The sequence below is a fragment of the Mustela erminea genome, chromosome 14 (assembly GCF_009829155.1).
Source record: "Mustela erminea isolate mMusErm1 chromosome 14, mMusErm1.Pri, whole genome shotgun sequence".
Taxonomy (NCBI): Eukaryota; Metazoa; Chordata; class Mammalia; order Carnivora; family Mustelidae; genus Mustela; species Mustela erminea.
In genome coordinates, this window is record NC_045627.1 from 52838595 (window position 1) to 52856965 (window position 18371).

At 40.5% G+C, this 18371-nt stretch overlaps 1 protein-coding gene across 1 annotated transcript in view; it reads left to right on the forward strand.

Moving 5' to 3' along the window:
- The window catches only part of LOC116573052 (WASH complex subunit 2A-like), a 55423-nt gene that overhangs the window by 7305 nt on the left and 29747 nt on the right, over positions 1-18371 (forward strand). The window contains 13 exon segments of the mRNA XM_032312678.1: positions 1999-2172; positions 5070-5163; positions 5928-5986; positions 7610-7657; positions 9585-9695; positions 10225-10312; positions 10841-10912; positions 11635-11753; positions 12193-12250; positions 13409-13468; positions 13859-14050; positions 16190-16317; positions 17758-17844. Of these exon segments, the coding sequence (XP_032168569.1) occupies positions 1999-2172; positions 5070-5163; positions 5928-5986; positions 7610-7657; positions 9585-9695; positions 10225-10312; positions 10841-10912; positions 11635-11753; positions 12193-12250; positions 13409-13468; positions 13859-14050; positions 16190-16317; positions 17758-17844 (1290 nt within the window).

Consider the following 18371-nt stretch of genomic DNA (forward strand, 5'->3'; position numbering starts at 1 on the left):
AGACGAATGCTAGTTTAATCCACACACATTTGAGTGCCTCCAGCTCGCCACAGGATGTGTTAGTAGAGGGCATGGAATGCTCAGAGAGCATGTATTGACTCTCCTAAGATTGCAGGGAGCTGGTGACTTAAAGGCTTAATCCTCAGGAGCTTTTATGGTCTTGGTTGGGGCACTAGGGAATAACATGTCAGAACTGCTAACTGTTCTGAAAGTTCAGATGAGAAGAGCTGAGTGATATAAGCAGGGAAAACCTACAAGGATATGATGTTAGCTAGGTGAAGGAAGAAGGGCCAGATTTTAAGGCCATTTCAGTGAGAGAGAATGCCAGCAGCTTAAGTTCAGTGTTGGGGTATGTGCCTGGTATTTTATGGCTTTGTTAATGGAAGATACTGGTGGCTAGGTAGGAAGAAGGAAAAGGGAGTGAGGGGTAGGTACTGGAGGGCTATCCCTGGGTGTTGCCACACCATGGGCCAGAGCATAGTTAAGACATTCTGGGCTTTCTAGTCCCTTGGCATAAGTTGTACCTTCCACTCAGGAAAGCCCTGGAATATCAGATTATACTGGGAGTAGCCTCGGCTCAGCTCTAATTTACTGAGAAAATACACATCACTTGAAAAAGTTGGTATTCTGTGAGTAACTGTTGCTCAGATGAAACTGTTAAGATAGGATGTCAGACACCACCCATACTTCTGCCTATTCTCAGCTTTTAAAAAAGTTACTTTTAAGGATTCTCAAACAATTTGCTAACCATTTAAATTTGAATGCAATGGATATGGTTACACCAGATCAGGTTCATTGTGAAGTGATGAGTGTGTAGTGCATTATTTTTAAAAAGTTACTTTATATTTACTAAACAAACACGTTTTCACACACATAGTGCACTGTTAGCTATTTAACTGGAACCAAGGATACCAGAGTGGAAAAAAGATGCAGCCAGAACAAAAAAGCCCCATTAGAAAGACTTCCATGGGACACCTGGGAGGCTCAGTGGGTTAAAGCCTTTGCCTTCAGCTCAGGTTGTGATCCCAAGGTCCTGGGATGGAGCCCCACATCGGGCTTTCTGCTCAGTGGGGAGCCTGCTTCCTCCTCTCTCTCTCTACCTGCCTCTCTGGCTATTTGTAATCTGTCTATCAAATAAATAAATAAAATCTTTAAAAAAAAAAAAAGAAAGACTTCCATACTTGAGATAAAAGTGTAAGAGACTCATAGGTCTTCCCTTTGACCCTCATAACAGCACTGTATGATTTGGTTCTTTCTATAATTTATATCAGCTTCTAGAATATTTATGAAGAGGGGAAATGACATGAATTTTTTTTTTCAATATTTCTCACAACTTAAGACACAGTTGATGAGTGAGGGGACTGTCACTGAGAGCTGCTGTGGTAGAAAATGGAGGCCTGTGGAGTATTTTCAGCAGCTTGGTGATACATACAGACATTCATTGGGGGCGTTGTTTTAGGATCTTGTACAGGATAGGTCCGAGATGGAACTGACCCTCTCTTGGTTTGAAACAGATTTATAAAATAGCCATAATTACTAGGTTTTGGTTTTTGTATTTTAACTAGTTGAAAAATGACATCTCTGGCTGGAGTATTTCTAAAGTCTTAACTTCTGAATTGTCCAAAGACACATTAACCAAAGTTCATGGGATGCAGTCATAATGAACCTGAACATCTAGGCCCTTCATTCCTTCAGTGGCAGGGGAGTGATGTACCATTCATGGGCAGGGGATTTTTGCATAGGTTACTTAGCTGAACCCTCGTACCAGAGTTGTGCTTTTGTTTCTGTAGGTGGTGAACTGGGAACTTTGGGACCTTAGGTAGTTCGATCCATGTCTGGAAAGTGACAAATTTGGGGTTTAAAACCTACTCCAAGGTCTCTTGAGACATTCAGCAGAATCTGACTTCTGTTAACATTTTTAATTTATTTGTTTTATTGTGTTTTATTAGGGTGGTATCAATATTTTGGAGATCCATGCTGAACAGTATTTTTTTGTAGGAGAAGACCCGGGAACAGAAAGAAGTAGATCTGATTCCTAAAGTTCAGGAGGCTGTGAACTATGGTTTGCAAGTACTGGACAGTGCATTTGAGCAACTGGATATAAAAGCGGGAAACTCAGACTCTGAAGAAGAAGATGCTAATGAACGGGTGGAACTGATCCTTGAACCCAAGGTAAAGACATTCAGTTCATATATTTATTTTTATACTTGTGTTTGGGTGCTTTACTTGGGCACAGAATTAGTAAGACATGGACTTGACTTTGAGGAAGCAGGCGTGGCACTTATCAACTTCACATTGCTTCTTCTGGAAAGACTTGGTTTACCTGAACATTGATACAAGGCAGCATGCCTGGGTAGGAGAGTACAAGGGTGTGGGGCATGGTTCCTACTCTCACAATGCTTCTTACAGCATTACCAGTTGGTGGGAGAGAGGAGACATTTATATGAGTCCTGATCGTAAGTGTTCTGAGAGAGAACTGACTTCTAGCTGGAAAATGAGGGTACAGAGGAGACTTCGATTGTGTTTCCAAGTATGGGAAGGCTCATGAGAGGGGCAGATTGTTGGGAACCTGAAGTTCTCTGTAGCTTGTGCTAAGGGACACTGCAGAAGTATTGAAAGAGTTAAAAAATAAAAAGCGTTGAGGGGCACCTGGGTGGCTCAGTGGGTTAAGCTGATGCCTTTGGCTCAGGTCATGATCTCAGGGTCCTGGGATCAAGTCCTGCATCGGGCTCTCTGCTCAGCGGGAAGCCTGAGCTCTCTCTGCTCCTCTCTCTCTCTGCCTGCCTCTCTGCCTACTTGTGATCTCTCTCTGTCAAATAAATAAATAAAATCTTAAAAAAAAAAAAAAAGCGTTGAAAGACATTTGGGTTGATTTCAGGTTTTGGCTTGGATGAGTAAAGCCGTTATGAGCGCTCATGAATAGACTATTAGCCTTGAAATTAGGTACTGCTTTACTATTACTTTCAGATCTGCAGAGCAGACATCTGGGGCAGCACAGCCACTCGGAAGTTAACACAAAAGGTTGCCGTATTGATTTTGAGAGAGAGTCCTTGTGAGACACAAGTGTGTTATGAATTGAAACATGCCACAGGGGTGCCTGGGCGGCCCAGTGGGTTAAGCGTCTGCCCTCAGTTCAGGTGATGATCCCAGGGTCCTGGGATTGAGTTCCTCATCAGGCTTCTTGCTCAGTGGGGAGCCTGCTTCTCCCTCTGCCTGTCACTCCTCCTGCTTGTGTGCTCCCTCTGTCTCTCTCCCTCTGTGACAAATAAATAAAATCTTAAAAAAAAAAAAAGAACAGAAAAAGAAACATACCACAGAGCCAAGCTCTTCTGGTCATTCATTCTGCTGCACGCTTCTCCTTCTAGTTTAAGCTTCCAGTGTTGTACGGTGTCAGAGCCATTCCTTTTGCACTGGTACACTTGCTAGCTTGCCTTCCCACTGTAGAGATTATCAGTCAGCTGTGGACCTGGGCAGGAGTATTGCCTGGGCCACACTTGTTAGTTCCAGGTCCTACACTGCTTTCTTTTCTAGTGGGAAGGCCTTCTAAGTCACGGTTAGCCCAGTTAGTACTTTTTTGTTTGCACTGTTGTATCTTTTTGTTTTTTAAGTTTTTATTTTTTCACGTAATCTCCACACCCTGCGTGGGGCTCAGACTTAACGACCTTGAGATTGAGAGTTGCACACTCTACCAACTGAGCCAGCCAGGCGCCCCAGTTGCTGTGGTGTCTTTAACCTTTACATTAACCTTCCCAAATTCTGTCTTGGGTTAAGCATCAGAATTGTTTCCTCCTGCACCCCTAGGGTCTTTCCCATACAGAAGAGAGGTGTTGGCCAAATGCCCTGCTTTGCAAAGTACAAATCAGTTTTTTTCTATGGAGGTGGGAGGTTTTCCTGTGGTGAAGTGCTTTCTTGAACTTAAATTTTTAATACACGTGTGTTGGGTGGGACTTAGAAGATGGGAATGGAAGGGTGTCCAGCAGGTTTTCTCTTATATATCGTGTCCTTCATTTTATTCTGTTGTTTTATAATCTGGTTTTATTTTACCAACTTCATTTTTCTAAATTATACAGTGGGTGCTGCTGGGGAATATATTCTTTTTCCTTCTTTGGGTCATTTTTTTCTCCCAGGCAGGTTCTCATTAGTTGTCATGTGCCTTTAGTTCATTTTGTTGACCATAGATACTTGCGTAGTGGCTCTCTGTTTTCCTCTTATCTAGCCCATGCTTTATGTGCCCTCTCCAGCCTTCTCTTTGCTGCAGTGCAGTGTTCAGGAATTGGCTGTTGGTCCCCACCTTTTCCCACTCCCAAACCTGGACACACCCTGCCTCCCACAGTCCTAAAAAAGCATCTGGGTTATATCCTCAGTGTGCTTCTTTGCAAATTTGGGATGATGATTGATGATTCTCAAGACTGATTGTTTGAGTGGTTGATTTTTGCTCAGCAGCACTGCATTTTAGGAGAGGAAGGCAGGGGTAGGACCCATCAGAGCTGGCCAGAGCTTTCAGTTTCTTTACTTGGTCCTCCTCTTGAACGTGTTACTATGAAGTTGTGACCCTTATTTGGTTACTGCTGGTAAATTTTGTGCATACCTTTGCTATTTCGAGTATAATGAGGCCCTTGAGAAGTGATTTAACTTCTCTTGGCTATTTTTTACCTAAAGATTTAACTTTTTAAAAAGTCAGTGTTTTTTTTTTTTTTTTTTTTTGGTACTTTGCATCCTGCTGTTTCTTATTCTTCACTCTCATTATGTAACTTGTTTAGGGTAGTCAGATGCAACAAGATGTCAAATGGGAAACTTATTTTTCTTGTCATTTTTTTTTTTAAAGATTTTATTTATTTATTTATTTGACAGAGAGAGATACAGCAAGAGAGAGAATACAAGCAGGGGGAGGGGGCGAGGGGGAAGCAGGCTTCCCACCAAGCAGGGAGTCTGATGCGGGTCTTGATTGCAAGACCCTAGTATCATGACCTGAGCTCAAGCAGATGTTTAATGACTGTGCCACCTAGAGGCCCTGGAAACTTATTTTTCAACCTGAATATTTCATGGCTGTTATCTTTCATTCTTTATAGGATCTATACATTGATCGTCCTTTACCTTATTTAATTGGGTCAAAGCTCTTCATGGAACAGGAAGATGTAGGTCTTGGAGAGCTGTCTAGTGAAGGTATTCTTTTATTCTTTTGAGCCAAATATTTTTGTTACTTTGAACATTTATATCTTTTTATTTTAAAATAATTTCAGTCTTTACCTTAATGTTATTAGAATATTGCGGATAACTCCTCTATACCCTTCCTTCAGGTTTACCAGTTGTTAACATTCCATCACATTTGTTTGATTTTTTTGATTATTTATACGTAATATTTTTTTCTGAATCTGTTTGAGAGAGGCAGACATCATGCCTTATTACTCCAAAATATCTCTGTGTGTGTTTTCTAAGATCAAGAACAGTCTCAAATGTATCCAGGGTCTATTATCAAAGTCAGGAAATTTTACTGCCATAATTCTACTAGCTAATTCTCAGTCATATTTCAGATTTTGCCAGTTGTCCCACTTATGTCCTTTATGGGCTCTTTTCCTTCTGGTCTAAGCTCCAGTGTGGGATCACCCTCTGCATTTAGTTGTCAGATCTCTGGTCTTCTTTTAGTCTGACATAATCTCTCAGCTTTTCTTTGGTTTTTATAGATTTCACATTTTTGAAGCATGCAGGCCAGTTTTATTCCCTTGGTAATTAACTTTTTTTGTAGCTAGTAAGTACCTTATGGGGAGATCCTTTAAGGCTATGTAAATGTTTTACTCCTCACTACAGTGAAGATACTTCCAGTTCCAGTTAATGTGTATAGATGCTTTTATCAAAATCAATGTGATGCTCAGGTGTAGGATGTTTTATTATGAATATTGGCGATAATGCTTTTTCTTTCTTCTAACCAGAGGGGTCAGTAGGCAGTGATCGTGGCAGTATTGCAGACAGTGAAGAGAATGAAGAAGAGGTAAGGGCTGTTTGGTGTCTCCAGGTCATGGTGGGCAGGAACCTAAGGGTGTGTTTAGCAAGCTAAATAAGTATTTGTCAATTAACAATCTCTTTTCACGGGGCGCCTGGGTGGCTCAGTGGGTTAAAGCCTCTGCCTTCGGCTCAGGTCATGATCTCAGCGTCCTGGGATCGAGCCCCGCATCGGGCTCTCTGCTCAGCAGGGAGCCTGCTTCCTCCTCTCTCTCTGCCTGCCTCTCTGCCTGCTTGTGATCTCTCTCTGTCAAATAAATAAATAAAATCTTTAAAAAAAAAAAAAATTAAAAAAAAAAAAACAATCTCTTTTCACAAATTTTTTTAATAGTGATAGCAGCCATAATCTGAGGTTTTTTTTTTTTTCTTTGCTACTGAGTTTACCTTTTGTCTTGTGTACAAAAGCAAGGAAACTGCTTTTTTACCCCCCGCTTTTTTAAAAAAGATTTTATATATTTATTGGAGAGAGAAAGCCAGAGACAGAGCATGAGCAGAAGGAGAAGGGCAGGGGGAGAGGGAGAAGCAGACTGCTCTGCTGAGCGGGGAGCCCTGTGAGGGGGCTGGGATCCGGAGATCATGACCTGACCCCAAGGCAGACACTTAACTGACTGAGCCACCCAGGCGTCCCATTTAATCCCTTTTTTACCATTCCCCTCCCTCTCACCTCCCCATCAAGCCCTTCTCTTACCAGTATATTTAGAGGGGGGCAGCTTAGATATTTTGGAACAATCTACCTATAGTGCAGTCTTTGAGTTTCTATTTTTGAATAATTTTAGGGAAAAAGTCCATATTTAAAACTTGTTTATACTATAAATCCTAATCCAGAAGAAGGCTTGAAGCATTCACTTACATTTTCATTTTGCTGCTGGCTCTAGTATCTTCATATCTACAGAACATGATCTGACTCCCTGCTCTAGGGCCTTGGCCTCTGTGGACCTTGACCATTGTTGTATCTGGGGTTGTTCCTTGAGACAGAATATTTGTTACTAATGTGTGAAGGATAGTTCATGAGTGTGGATTCCTAAAAGGAGCCGGTATTATATGTATGCTCCTCTCAGCTCCTCTTTCTGCAGTCGGCCTCCCCTGCCCTCCTGCTGGCCCTCCAAATAGAGCCCCTAACAGTAGGAATAAACTTTTCCTAAATAAACTGGCTCTAACTGATGTTCATTAGCTGAATCCTTTGCTTTTAGCATTCGATTGCTGGTAAGAAACACTGATGCTCCCCTTCTTGGGCCTGATGTAGTAGTTATCTTAGTTAGAGGGAATATAGAGAGTGGAGTCTAAAATGTCACATCACACAAACCAAGTTGTGAGAGTTTAATTAAATGTACAAATATTACTTTAACTTCAGAGGTTAGCAATGATAGTGCAGATAGGTATGAGCAAATTATTAGAGGTGTTTAAATTAACCACAAAAATTACATGTTAGCCTGAATGGCTCTTGGTGCTACTGCCAACTCCCCACTTTATCTGCACCTTGATACTCCAAGTGACCAGTAAGCAGTACAAAGAGACTGAGTATAGAGGTGCCCCAGAGACTTAGACCTGAAGTCATTTTTCTGCTTGTGAGTAAATCCTGTATTAACAACAAAGCCTTTTTTTTCCCCTAAAGGAGTCAGATGAAGATTTTGCTAATCATAGTGACAACGATCAAAACCGGGTGAGTCTCATGTACTAAAGTGACTTTGCTTTTAAATTTTAACTGAAGCATAGCATGTATTACTAAATGTATGCTGAAATTACTTTTGAGGAGAGTTGGGTGGGGGGGATGGGTGAAATAGGTGAAGGGGATTGTGCTGAGTAACATACAGAATTGTTGAATCACTATTGTACACCTGAAACTAATATAGTATTGTATGTTAATTATATTGGAATTTAAAAAAATCAAATAAAAAATTACTTAGAATGACTTAAGGGAAAGTAAAGATTTATTCCTTATTTTTACTTCTAATTTTCCTTCAAGCATTTCATGTTTTTAAGTTATCACCTTGGGGTTTTTTTGTTTGTTTGTTTGTTTTTTTCCATTTTGCTTTGTATTTTACCTTCATTTTTCTTAGAAAACAAAGAAGTGAAAAACAAAATTGAGAAACAGAGTCCCTAAAAGAAGGCCCAGTTACTCAAGCGGAATGATTTCACATGAATCCCCTTCCCCTGTTTTAAAATTTGAGATAATACAGCAGTAAGGTTAAGGGACACTCAGAAGGTGCAAATCTAATCCTACTCTGTTAGCATAGCAGTCTTAATTTTTGCATGACCTTCTAAGGATGTATTCTTTCCTTAATATGCATATCTTTTCTGCTCTTTTATGTTAACATATTAAAATATTTTCTTATTTTTGAATTGTTCATATTTGCTTTATGAACTCCATATTTTAAGTATAATAATATAATGATACTCTCATAGTTTCTAAATTTATATGGGAAGTAGTTTATTTCCAGGATTTTATTTTTTAGTCAATGCTGTATTATGTTATTTCCGTACACAAAAATCTGCTTATATGAACAATTTCCTTAGGAATGAGATGGTATAGAATTAGAATAAAGGCTCTTGATATTATTGTCTCATTACAGATCATGCATAATGAGTTTCATATAATCTCATCAGCACTGGGATTATGATTTTTGCTACCGTAATATACGTACAGTGGTATATTGAGATAGTCCCAATTTGCATTTCAACTTCCTAATTGGGAAATATTTTTTCACAAAAATTTTCAGCTACCAAGTAAAGGATTTCATACTTTTTGGTTAGTACTTGTATTTTCCCGGTTGTATTCACAGAGGCGATTTAATAATCGGTCTGTAGAAGATATTTATATCTATGGAACTTACTATTAAGATTGATAACTTCAGACTTTTATATAATACAATATAGTGGTTAAAAGCATTGACCTAACCATTTATTTTATTGGTAAAGACAGACTGGTTTTCTGTGCTCCAGCAAGCCTCAGGATTCTAAGGATTAAAGTAGCTTATAAAGTGCTTTTAGCTTAGTACCTCACACAGTTTATACAAATGATACCTACCAGTGGCTGCTTTTATAAAGATTAGAACTTCACAGATAAAGCCTAGTTTGAGCCCTCCAATCTTCATTATTCTACACTCTTTCAGAGGTAACAGGTGTTATGATTGGGGGTGTAAGTGCTTTCTTTGCTTTTTCAAATGTATCTGTGTCCCTAGAAGTGAGATAGGTGTTTGGGTGGGGGGCAGGGAATCATGCTCAGTTTCTCACTCAGCATTTCTTTCACTTGATGCCTTTGATGCCTCTGCAGTTGTTACATCTGATTCCTTTTAATTGTTCGTATTCTTAGCAAGATGAGATTCTGCTTATTCAGGTTATCATTTCTCCAGTGATGGACGTTTTACACATTTCAGTGTTTATTATTCTGTCTAGTATTTGCACTGAAAATACATCTTATGTGTTATTTGTTGTAGCATATTTATTGCTTTGGAACTTCCGCTGCATCCCCACCATCATGCCCCTTGTTTGACAAGCTGTGAGTGTTTTGTCGATAGGCTAAGTGGCAGTATCTGTTTCAGTTGGATGACCTTATCTCTTAGTTCTAATCTCGAGGTTTATGCTCTTAGCACACTGCACAAATGAGTGATGAAGAAGAGGATGATGACGGCTGTGACATTTTTGCTGACTCTGAGAAGGAGGAGGAAGATATTGAGGACATTGAAGAAAATACTAGACCTGTAAGAAAGACTACAGTTAACTCTCTTGACAAGGTTTTAGAAATGAGGACTCATTACTTCTTTTGTCATTTATGTTCATAACTATCTCATTTTGCATTATATTTTGTACATTTACACTTTTGAAAATAATGGTGGAGCATCACTAGTTGGCCTTACAAGGATCACTTTCTCTTCCAGTTGTTACAGTTTTACAAGTCAGATCGTTCAAGTCTATTCAGTCCTAGAGTTTGAAGACCCTACTCCTCTTCTCACACTCAGTTCCTCATGGAAGCGTTCTTAATCTGACTCTTCCAGGATTAAAGTGAAATATTGAAATAAAATAAGCAAATAAGGAGCCTCTCCCTATGAAGGGAGTTCTCTTTCTCACGTGATCTGGATAGGGTACATATGCTTACATTCATTTAGTTAAATTTTTAATCAGTTCAATTCCTTTGCCTTTGTTTACGTAATTTTGTTAGGCATCAAAAGAAACTGTAGTAGTTTGTGTGTTACGGAGAAAGGTGATACTTTTGATCTTCTCTGCCTGTAGAAAAAAAGTAGACCTACATCGTTTGCTGATGAGCTGGCTGCTCGAATCAAAGGGGAGGCTACAGGCCAGGTGGAAGAGGAGCGAACAGGTACGTCACTGAGAGGAGTTGACGGGTCAGGGAGGGAGTGCAGAATCCTCTGCTGTGCTTCACTAAGAGCATATTTCCCTGTTTAATTTTACTGAGGCATGAGAAGCTTATTCTTTTTTTTTGGTTGTAGACTCTTTCATAATTGAACATTGTGGAACCCCCAAGAACAATGCACGTATACACATGTGTGTAATATTTTATATGGAGTTTCAGAGGCTTAATAGCTGCCCTAATCATTTATCACAGGCTCCAGATTAGGGATCTCTTACTCAATATTTACTCCTATATTTGACTAAACGCGAATGTACTATCTCATATATTCTAGTCTGGGCAGGATGGAATGATGTCAGAATAATTCTTTCAGGTTGAGGGTACTGACTGTAGTTCTAAGGTAGAGCTGAGACACAAAGTTGAACGTCCTGCTCTTAGCTTCGGAGCCCCACAGCTGACAGAAATAAGTGTAAAAAGTCAGTCTATAAATACTAAGGGTAGACTGTGTATGCTTAAAACTGTGAAATACTCTTCAAGCCTTGTCTCCAGGAGAAGCAAAACCTCGGAAGACATTGAAGGAGAAGAAGGAGAAGAAAACTCCCTCAGATGGTAATCCTTTCCCCTCATTTCTGTTATGGTAGGAGGCTCCTGATTCAGGAATATCACTTTTGTAATTCATAGAATTCCGCTTTAAATGCCGACAGATGGGGTCTGTCTCTCTTCTCATTTCTAAACCATTTAAAAGTGTGCTTTGGGGTCCTGGGAGGAGATTTGTATGTGCATCAGAATGCTGTAAAGATTTGAATTACTAAGTTTTAAAGCTATCATCAGCTGTCTTTCTAGAATTCTCAGGATGTAGAGAAACTAGGGATCTCTAGCATTTTTTTTTTTTTTTAGCATTTATTTTCAATAAAGAATATATCAGAGCCTTTCATATTTAACAATAACATCCATTACATTCCTACTTGTGACTGTGTCAATCTACAGATCTTTGTTCGGTCTGCCCTCCTCCCACATTCTTGGTGGGGTAGGTCTTCAAGGCAATTGAACCAGCTACTTGCTTCCAGAGAAACAAATCTAGGTGAAAAGGGTTGCCTGTGGAATTCATCTTGCTTCAGACATATAGAGTTAAGGGTAGGAACCCAGAGAGCCTTTTAAGGGATTCATTGGACTGTTGAATGAATTTTATTTGAAATTCTTCGGACTGCTGTTATGTATATTACACTCCATACCAGTCTCGGAGTTGTTGTAAAGACTAACCCTGGAAATTTGAGTTCCAAACCCATCTTTTAACTCTCCCCCCACAAAACATTTCCCTTTCTGCTTGTTAGATGAAGAGGACAACTTATTCGGACCCCCCAAGCTGACTGATGAAGACTTCTCCCCATTTGGCTCCCGAGGTGGCCTGTTCAGTGGAGGGAAAGGACTTTTCGATGATGAGGATGATGAGGTGAGTCCTTGGTAATCAACGAAGCTCCCCCTCGTGGTGTCCTGGGTTCACACTCAGTAGGGAAGAAACGGCTTCTTAGATGCAAGTTGTACTTTCTCATATTTTGAACTAAGGATCACAGAATGAGAAAATACTGTATCCTGATGGCCCTTTGTTAGGTGGAGAGAGATTGTGAGAGCGTTTATAGTGAATACTCGATCACATGGTCATTTCTTATCTGTTATTTTCTTCCATTATATTTAATTCCTGGACAGACCTACACTCTTTAAGACTCTGATTTTGCCGTAGTTTTAACTTTGAAACTAAGTTCTGACAGAGCAATAAATATGTATCTTTAAACTTTACAAGGTACTCTTCTTTAGAAATCCTCAAACGCAGCTGCATTTTCCTTTTTTTTTTTTTTTTTTAAATTTCATGTCCCGTACTTTCATGCAAGCAGAGTGACCTCTTCACAGAAGCCCCTCAGGATCGGGAAGCTCAAACCTCTGTTAATGCAGGTAAGCTTGCATTGAGGCTGGCTCTTCTTATTCGTGAACAGAATTCCAGAACTTAATTTCTCAGTAGGAAGAGGAACCCCTACAGTTGTTCCCCAAGCCTTGCTCGTTAGGCAGGAAGCTGTTTTATAGCCTTGGTCTAGTTAAGAGCTTCTGATTTTCTCTAATTCATGTCTTGTAAATCCACATCATAGTTTTGTCTCTTTTTAAAATTTTGTGTTTTTTAACATATTAAAAATTTAAATCCAATTAATTAACATATAGTGTATTCTTGATGTTAGAGGTACAGGCCTATGATTCGTCAGTCTTCTATAATACCCAGTATTCATTATAGCACATGCCCTCCTTTATCTCTTTCTTAATAGAGAAGTCATAAAAAGTCAAACTGGGAAAGTACTCTGTAGCAGTGTTGATGATATTTTAATTTAATCATGTTTAATTCAAAGGAGCATTTCTAGAATTCTGCATATAATTTGGAGGTCAGTAATTCCATTGTCCGGTGTTCATCAGAATCGTCTGTGGAGCACACATGAAAAAGAAAAAACTTGGCAAATTTTATTCATTCCATATGTGGTAGTTCTTGGGATTTGGGAATTAATTGAAGCAAATGGTCTCCTTGGGTCACCAGCCATCAGATTTTGGTCTTGCTGTGATGCTGTTGGTTTGATGTCCTGCTGTTCCTGCTCTCTACTTCTTGGCATCAGTGGATGCTGGTTTCCCCTCCTTATTGTTACTGTCTTCATTTATTTGTTGTTGTTGATATTTCACAATTTTTGCTGTTCTCTTTGAATTGTTTGTTCTCCAGTTGGAATGCATAGAGCCAAAACTGTTAAGGAGGCCTGTTTGCTCTGCCTCTGCCTTCCCTTTGGGCCTTTCTCCTTCCTTGGCCCCTCAGCCCACCCAGTGCTATTGTTTGACCTGACTCAGAGTGATCCTCCCTGGGAATCAAAGCTTGGATTTTATTAGTACCAAGAAAAAAGTACTGGGGTGGAGAGAAGAGTGAACTAAAGCTAAGGAGTTTTAAAATGGCTCTTTTAGGAAAAATTAGTTTTCAAAGGTCTCCCATTAGCTCTGTATTGTGTTGTACATATTTCAGTAAGGTGCCTTAACAAGAAAAGTCATCTTTCCTGAAGTGGTAATTTTTTTCTTTCTCATTTTTAGTGTCTTCGTCCTCCAAACCTGGAAAGAAAATCCCAGCAGGAGCTGTTTCTGTATTTTTAGGTATCATGACCTAGGGTTTATTTTTTAAAAACCACCTAAGTCCTGTTTTGTCATTTTTTAAATTGTCATCCAAGTGCCATCTGGAGAGTAGGAGGAGCTTCAGAGGGCAACGGATAGCCTGCAGGAAGAGCTCATTCATTGGTGTTAGCTCATATTCTTGCAGAAGGCAATGGCCTTGGACTTCCTTATGTTTTAGTGACCAGGTGATTGGCGTCATGGGATGTTCTGTAGCAGTAAAGAATGGGGTTTGTTGGGTCCTGTTAATGTGTTTTGTGTATGAGCGGAAACTGATTGTTCTTGGTGGGTGGTCCTTTTTTTTTACCCCCGTAAAATCAAGAGACCTACCCACTCTGGCTCACTGCTGTGGCTGTCCTGTCCCTCCACCCACAGGGGACACTGATGTGTTTGGTGCCACCTCTGTTCCTTCTCTGAAGGAGCCCCAGAAGGCCAAGGAGCCCCAGAAGCCTGAGCAGCCGACTCCAGGGAAAAGCCCGTACCCTCCTGCACCAGCTGGCCTCTTTGATGATGATGATGACGACGATGACTTTTTTACGGCATCCTGCAGCAAACCTTCCAAAACAGGTACCTCTTCCAGCATCTTTTTCTGGAAATTGAGCCAGGGAGAGAATGTTGACAAAGCTTGTCAAGTTCTCTATGTCTTCCAGTAACGGAAGCAGTCCTGCCATAGAGTGTTCCTCAAGCATTCCTGCTATAGAGTGTTATCTCGCTTTCCTTAGTCATGGTGCCTTAGAGGTCTCTGTTTCCCGAACTAATCTTTCCTGCTTTGGAAAATAATTACTAGGATTATCTGCCCTATGGAGAGCTAAAATCTGTTCCCCTGTAGTACCTTCTGAAGATTTCTGGTTGTGACCCTTGGAGTTACAGAGGAAGTTTTAACGATGCTTTCTTCTGGCAGCACATAGTAAATTATATGAGCAGAATGCCACGTGTTAGCTATTCAGTTCCCAGCTTCTTGTCCCTGTGCTAGGAAGCCCACCTAACCTTAGCCTTTCTTATATGGCAGGGTTTTCAGCCCCTTGGGCACTCTCCTTTCTTCTCTCCTCAAATTCAAGCCCATATGGTCACGAAGTCGCTCTTCTTAAATCAGTTGTTTCTGTGCAGATGAGTCTTCTGGGACTTTCATCAGAATGCAGACTCACGTTCAGATTCAGCAGGTTTGGGGTGAGGCCTGTGATTTCTGCATTTCTGACAGCCTCCCTGGTGGGAAACATCAAGTGTTTTCCAGAAAAGAAGGATACTACTAGGTGTACAGTTTCCAGCAACATGAGAAGAAGACTGTTATTTTGAAGACAAAGTGAACCAGGATTCAGTGGGAAACACATTCTCTGGACTTAACTCCTTTTCCAGTGGTGAGCGTGAGAAGTAAGGATAGAAACAGAAACCCAAGAGAAATGATCACCTAGTTATTTTAGAAAGCGTGCAAACAGATGCATAAAACACTCAGATCTAGGCCGACTAAAATGGCAGTGAATAAAGGTCGTGGTGCCTCTCTTGGCCTGGAAGGTCTCTCGCCTAATGGGGATTGTTGAGAACTGATTTAAAATTACAGAGAAGTTGACAGCTGCTGCAAGTCAGTGTCCTCATTGCAGTGACACATAACTCGTTCCAAACAAGAGTGCTCTTGGTAGTGAAAGGCTGGAGATTGCCCTGGTTCTCACCCATAGGGTCAACAGTGGTCTCCTGTTCAGTGGGATTTGGTGAGGTGTTACAAAGGATAAAGTCTGTGTATGTTGACACAAGAAAGAGTATGTAGGTACATTAAGTGAAAAACAAATCATAAGAAATATTATTAGAGTTATGTTATCATTTATAGCTTTATTTGTGAGTCACTGAAATGAGTATGTCAGTGTATCCTTTGGAGGAATTAGGTATGTGTATATAAATTATTCCTGATGGTAGTTTTGTTTGGGTGGGCAGGTGGAGTTATGCGGGAGATTTCAGTATTTGTTTTTGTGTGCCTTTATAGTTTGACTTTTAATTTTGATTTATTTATTTATTACTGTTTAAAAAGATTTTTATTTTTAGGTAATCTGTACCCCCAACATTGGGCTTGAACTCACAACCCTGAGATCAGGAGTCACATGCTCTGCTGACTAAGCCAGCCATGTACCCCAGTAGTTTGACTTTTTATATATTTATTTAATTAATTATTTAAAGATTTTACTTATTTATTTGAGAGAGAGAGAGAGAATGCGGGGGGGGAGGGTCAGAGGGAGAAGCAGATCCCCCACCGAGCATGCACCTCTCACCCCCGAAGTAGGACTCGATCCCGGGACTTCAGGATCATGACTTGAGCCAAAGGCAGTTGCTTAACCAGCTGAGCCACCCAGGTGTCCAGTAGTTTGACTTTTTAAAAGGAAGACCCGACCCTCACTTCTCAGATTCCTAAGGTGGTTGCTTCTTAAATGATCTTTCTTTCTTTAGGTCTCTGTTTACCTTTAATGGCAGTCCAAGCTAGGCTAAGCTTAGGACTCCACTGCTTGGATGAGTATGTGAGCCAGGTGGTTAAACCACGGGTCCTGTGTTTCATTTGAGCTGCTCTTGTGTACTTTGAAAAATTCCAACTTAATACTGTTTCATAACTAATCAAAGAATAATTCTCTTCTAGTTACTCCTTGGGAGGGAAGAATTTTTAGTCTGTGAATTTAGTGGTGGGAGTTTTGACTTGAGTGTAATTTTCTGCTGTGGTATGTTTTAAAGACAAAGTCAAATCCACGGCCAGTATCTTTGATGATGAGGAAGGAGATCTGTTCCAAGAAAAAGCAGCTGCTTTGCCAGAAGCCACTGTGACTCGGACAGAGGAAAATAAAGCAAGGGCAGAGAAAAAGGTGAGCAGGAGGGAAACTTAACATAGTGAAGCCTTGTTAAGTGTTGATTTGGGGCATCTTGTGAGTCCGTCTGGAACCTAGAGGGAAGTGGTGTTTCCTTTCAGGTGTATGGTGAAGGACTTGAATCATACCACAAGGTGAAAGAACACTGAGCACTGACATCCGAATACCTACCACCTAGACTATAGAATTGTTGGGATTTTGCCTTGCTCAGTGGGTTTTACCTCCATGGATGATCTGTTCCTGAACCGGTTATCATGTTAAGGGTTACAAAAGAACGTTTTTCCAATTCTCTCATTTCTTCTGTATTAGCTAACATTTTTCCAAACAGAACTGAAGAACTTTCTTTCCTCTTTCTTTCCTGATTTTTAAGTTGTCACTATAGGATTATGGATTCTCTCTTCAACCTGTTATATAAACCATTAGCATCATTGTTTTTGTTTGTTTGTTTTAAATGAACCTGTGTTTGGGTAACAGGATGCATCCCCATCAGCCTTTAAACTCTTCTGGCTGTTGTCCCTTTCCTTGGTATCCTACATAGCTTGATCCATCCTTTTTCTTTCTCTCTCTATACTTTAACTTTGTTTATTTAATGATTATTTATTTTACAGAGAGAGCGTGTGCACACATGTGCATGAGGGGGTGGAGCAGAGGGAGAGGGGGAGAGAGAATCTCAAGCAGACTCCTCCTATGCATGGAGCCTGACACAGGAATTGATCCCAGTACCCTGAGATCATGACCTGAGCCTCAAATCAAGAGTTGGATGCTTAACGGACTGAGCCACCCAAGTGCCCCTCTTTACTTATTTAGTAATCTTTACACCCAGTATGGGGCTCGAACTCATGACCTTGAGATCAAGAGTTGCATGTTCTTCCAGTCGAGCCAGCTAGGTGTCCTGATCATCCTCTTTCTAAAGCACCTCTTGTGTGTCCTTTCTGTGAAACCCAGACCTTCCCACTGCTGACCACCTGTGCCTTAGCATTCAGGTCTGGCAGGCTCCTAGGGGTAACCTGCCTTTCTCTGCTGGCTCCAGCTATACATGTCCCATTTGGGTATTGAATACCCAGATCCACCAGTTGTACCCTCTGGCTTAACTTGTTTTTCTCTTCTCCTGCAGTTCCCTCTGTCTGGCCTGTCCTCGCTTGTGCTATCTCCTGTGTTTAGGCTTTGTCCTGAGAAATTTACTTTATTGAGGAACTATTTTTTTCTTCTTTCCTAACTTACACCGATTTTTAAATTCTCGTGATTCTTCTTTTGCATTAATTCTTCATACGTGTTTAAGGTCTGCATCTTATTCCCGTGGCATATGGCCTGGTGCCTTACCCGAGCAGAGACCCAGTCTGTATTCCAAATGAATGTTTGAATAAACCCTCATTTCTATTTATCTTGTTTGTTAACCTTTAGGTTTTTGGTTTTCTCCGCCCCCCCCCCCCCCACAAGGTTACCCTTCCTTCCAGCAAAAATCCCAAGCTCTTGCCAGAAACAAAGACTCAAAAAGGCTTATTTTCAGATGAAGAGGACTCTGAGGTAAGGAATTCTCGTTCTTAGTTCTAGGGAACTAGTCTTTGGATATGACAAAATATTTCTAAATCAGGGTTTTTTAGTAGAGGTACAAGATCTTTTATTAAATACTTCTTTTTTTTGAAATTCATGTTTTGAGAACACATGGTGTTTAGAAAGCAGTATGTGTAATAATACTTTTCACTGTTGGGTTTGAATCCAATGCATCTCCTGGGAGAAAAATACTCTCTTGAGGATGCTCAACTCTCAGGCTCTTTGTTGATCCATGGTGCGGTGAGGTGCCTTTACCAGAACAGAAGTCAACATGCTGTTTCTTTTTTCAGTAGTCTCATTGAGTAACGGGCGTAGTGCCGTGTGGTATGTATTCTGGCATAGGCTTTTATCTTGTGACCAGTAATGGTTTGTGGGCTGGCAGTGTTTGCAGACAGCCTCAGTTCTTGAAGGTTCCCATCTGGAAGCATCTTTCCAGTGGAACAGCAACCCTCTCACAAGTGTCTCTCACAGGCCTAGGTCCTTTTAGATCTGATTTCATG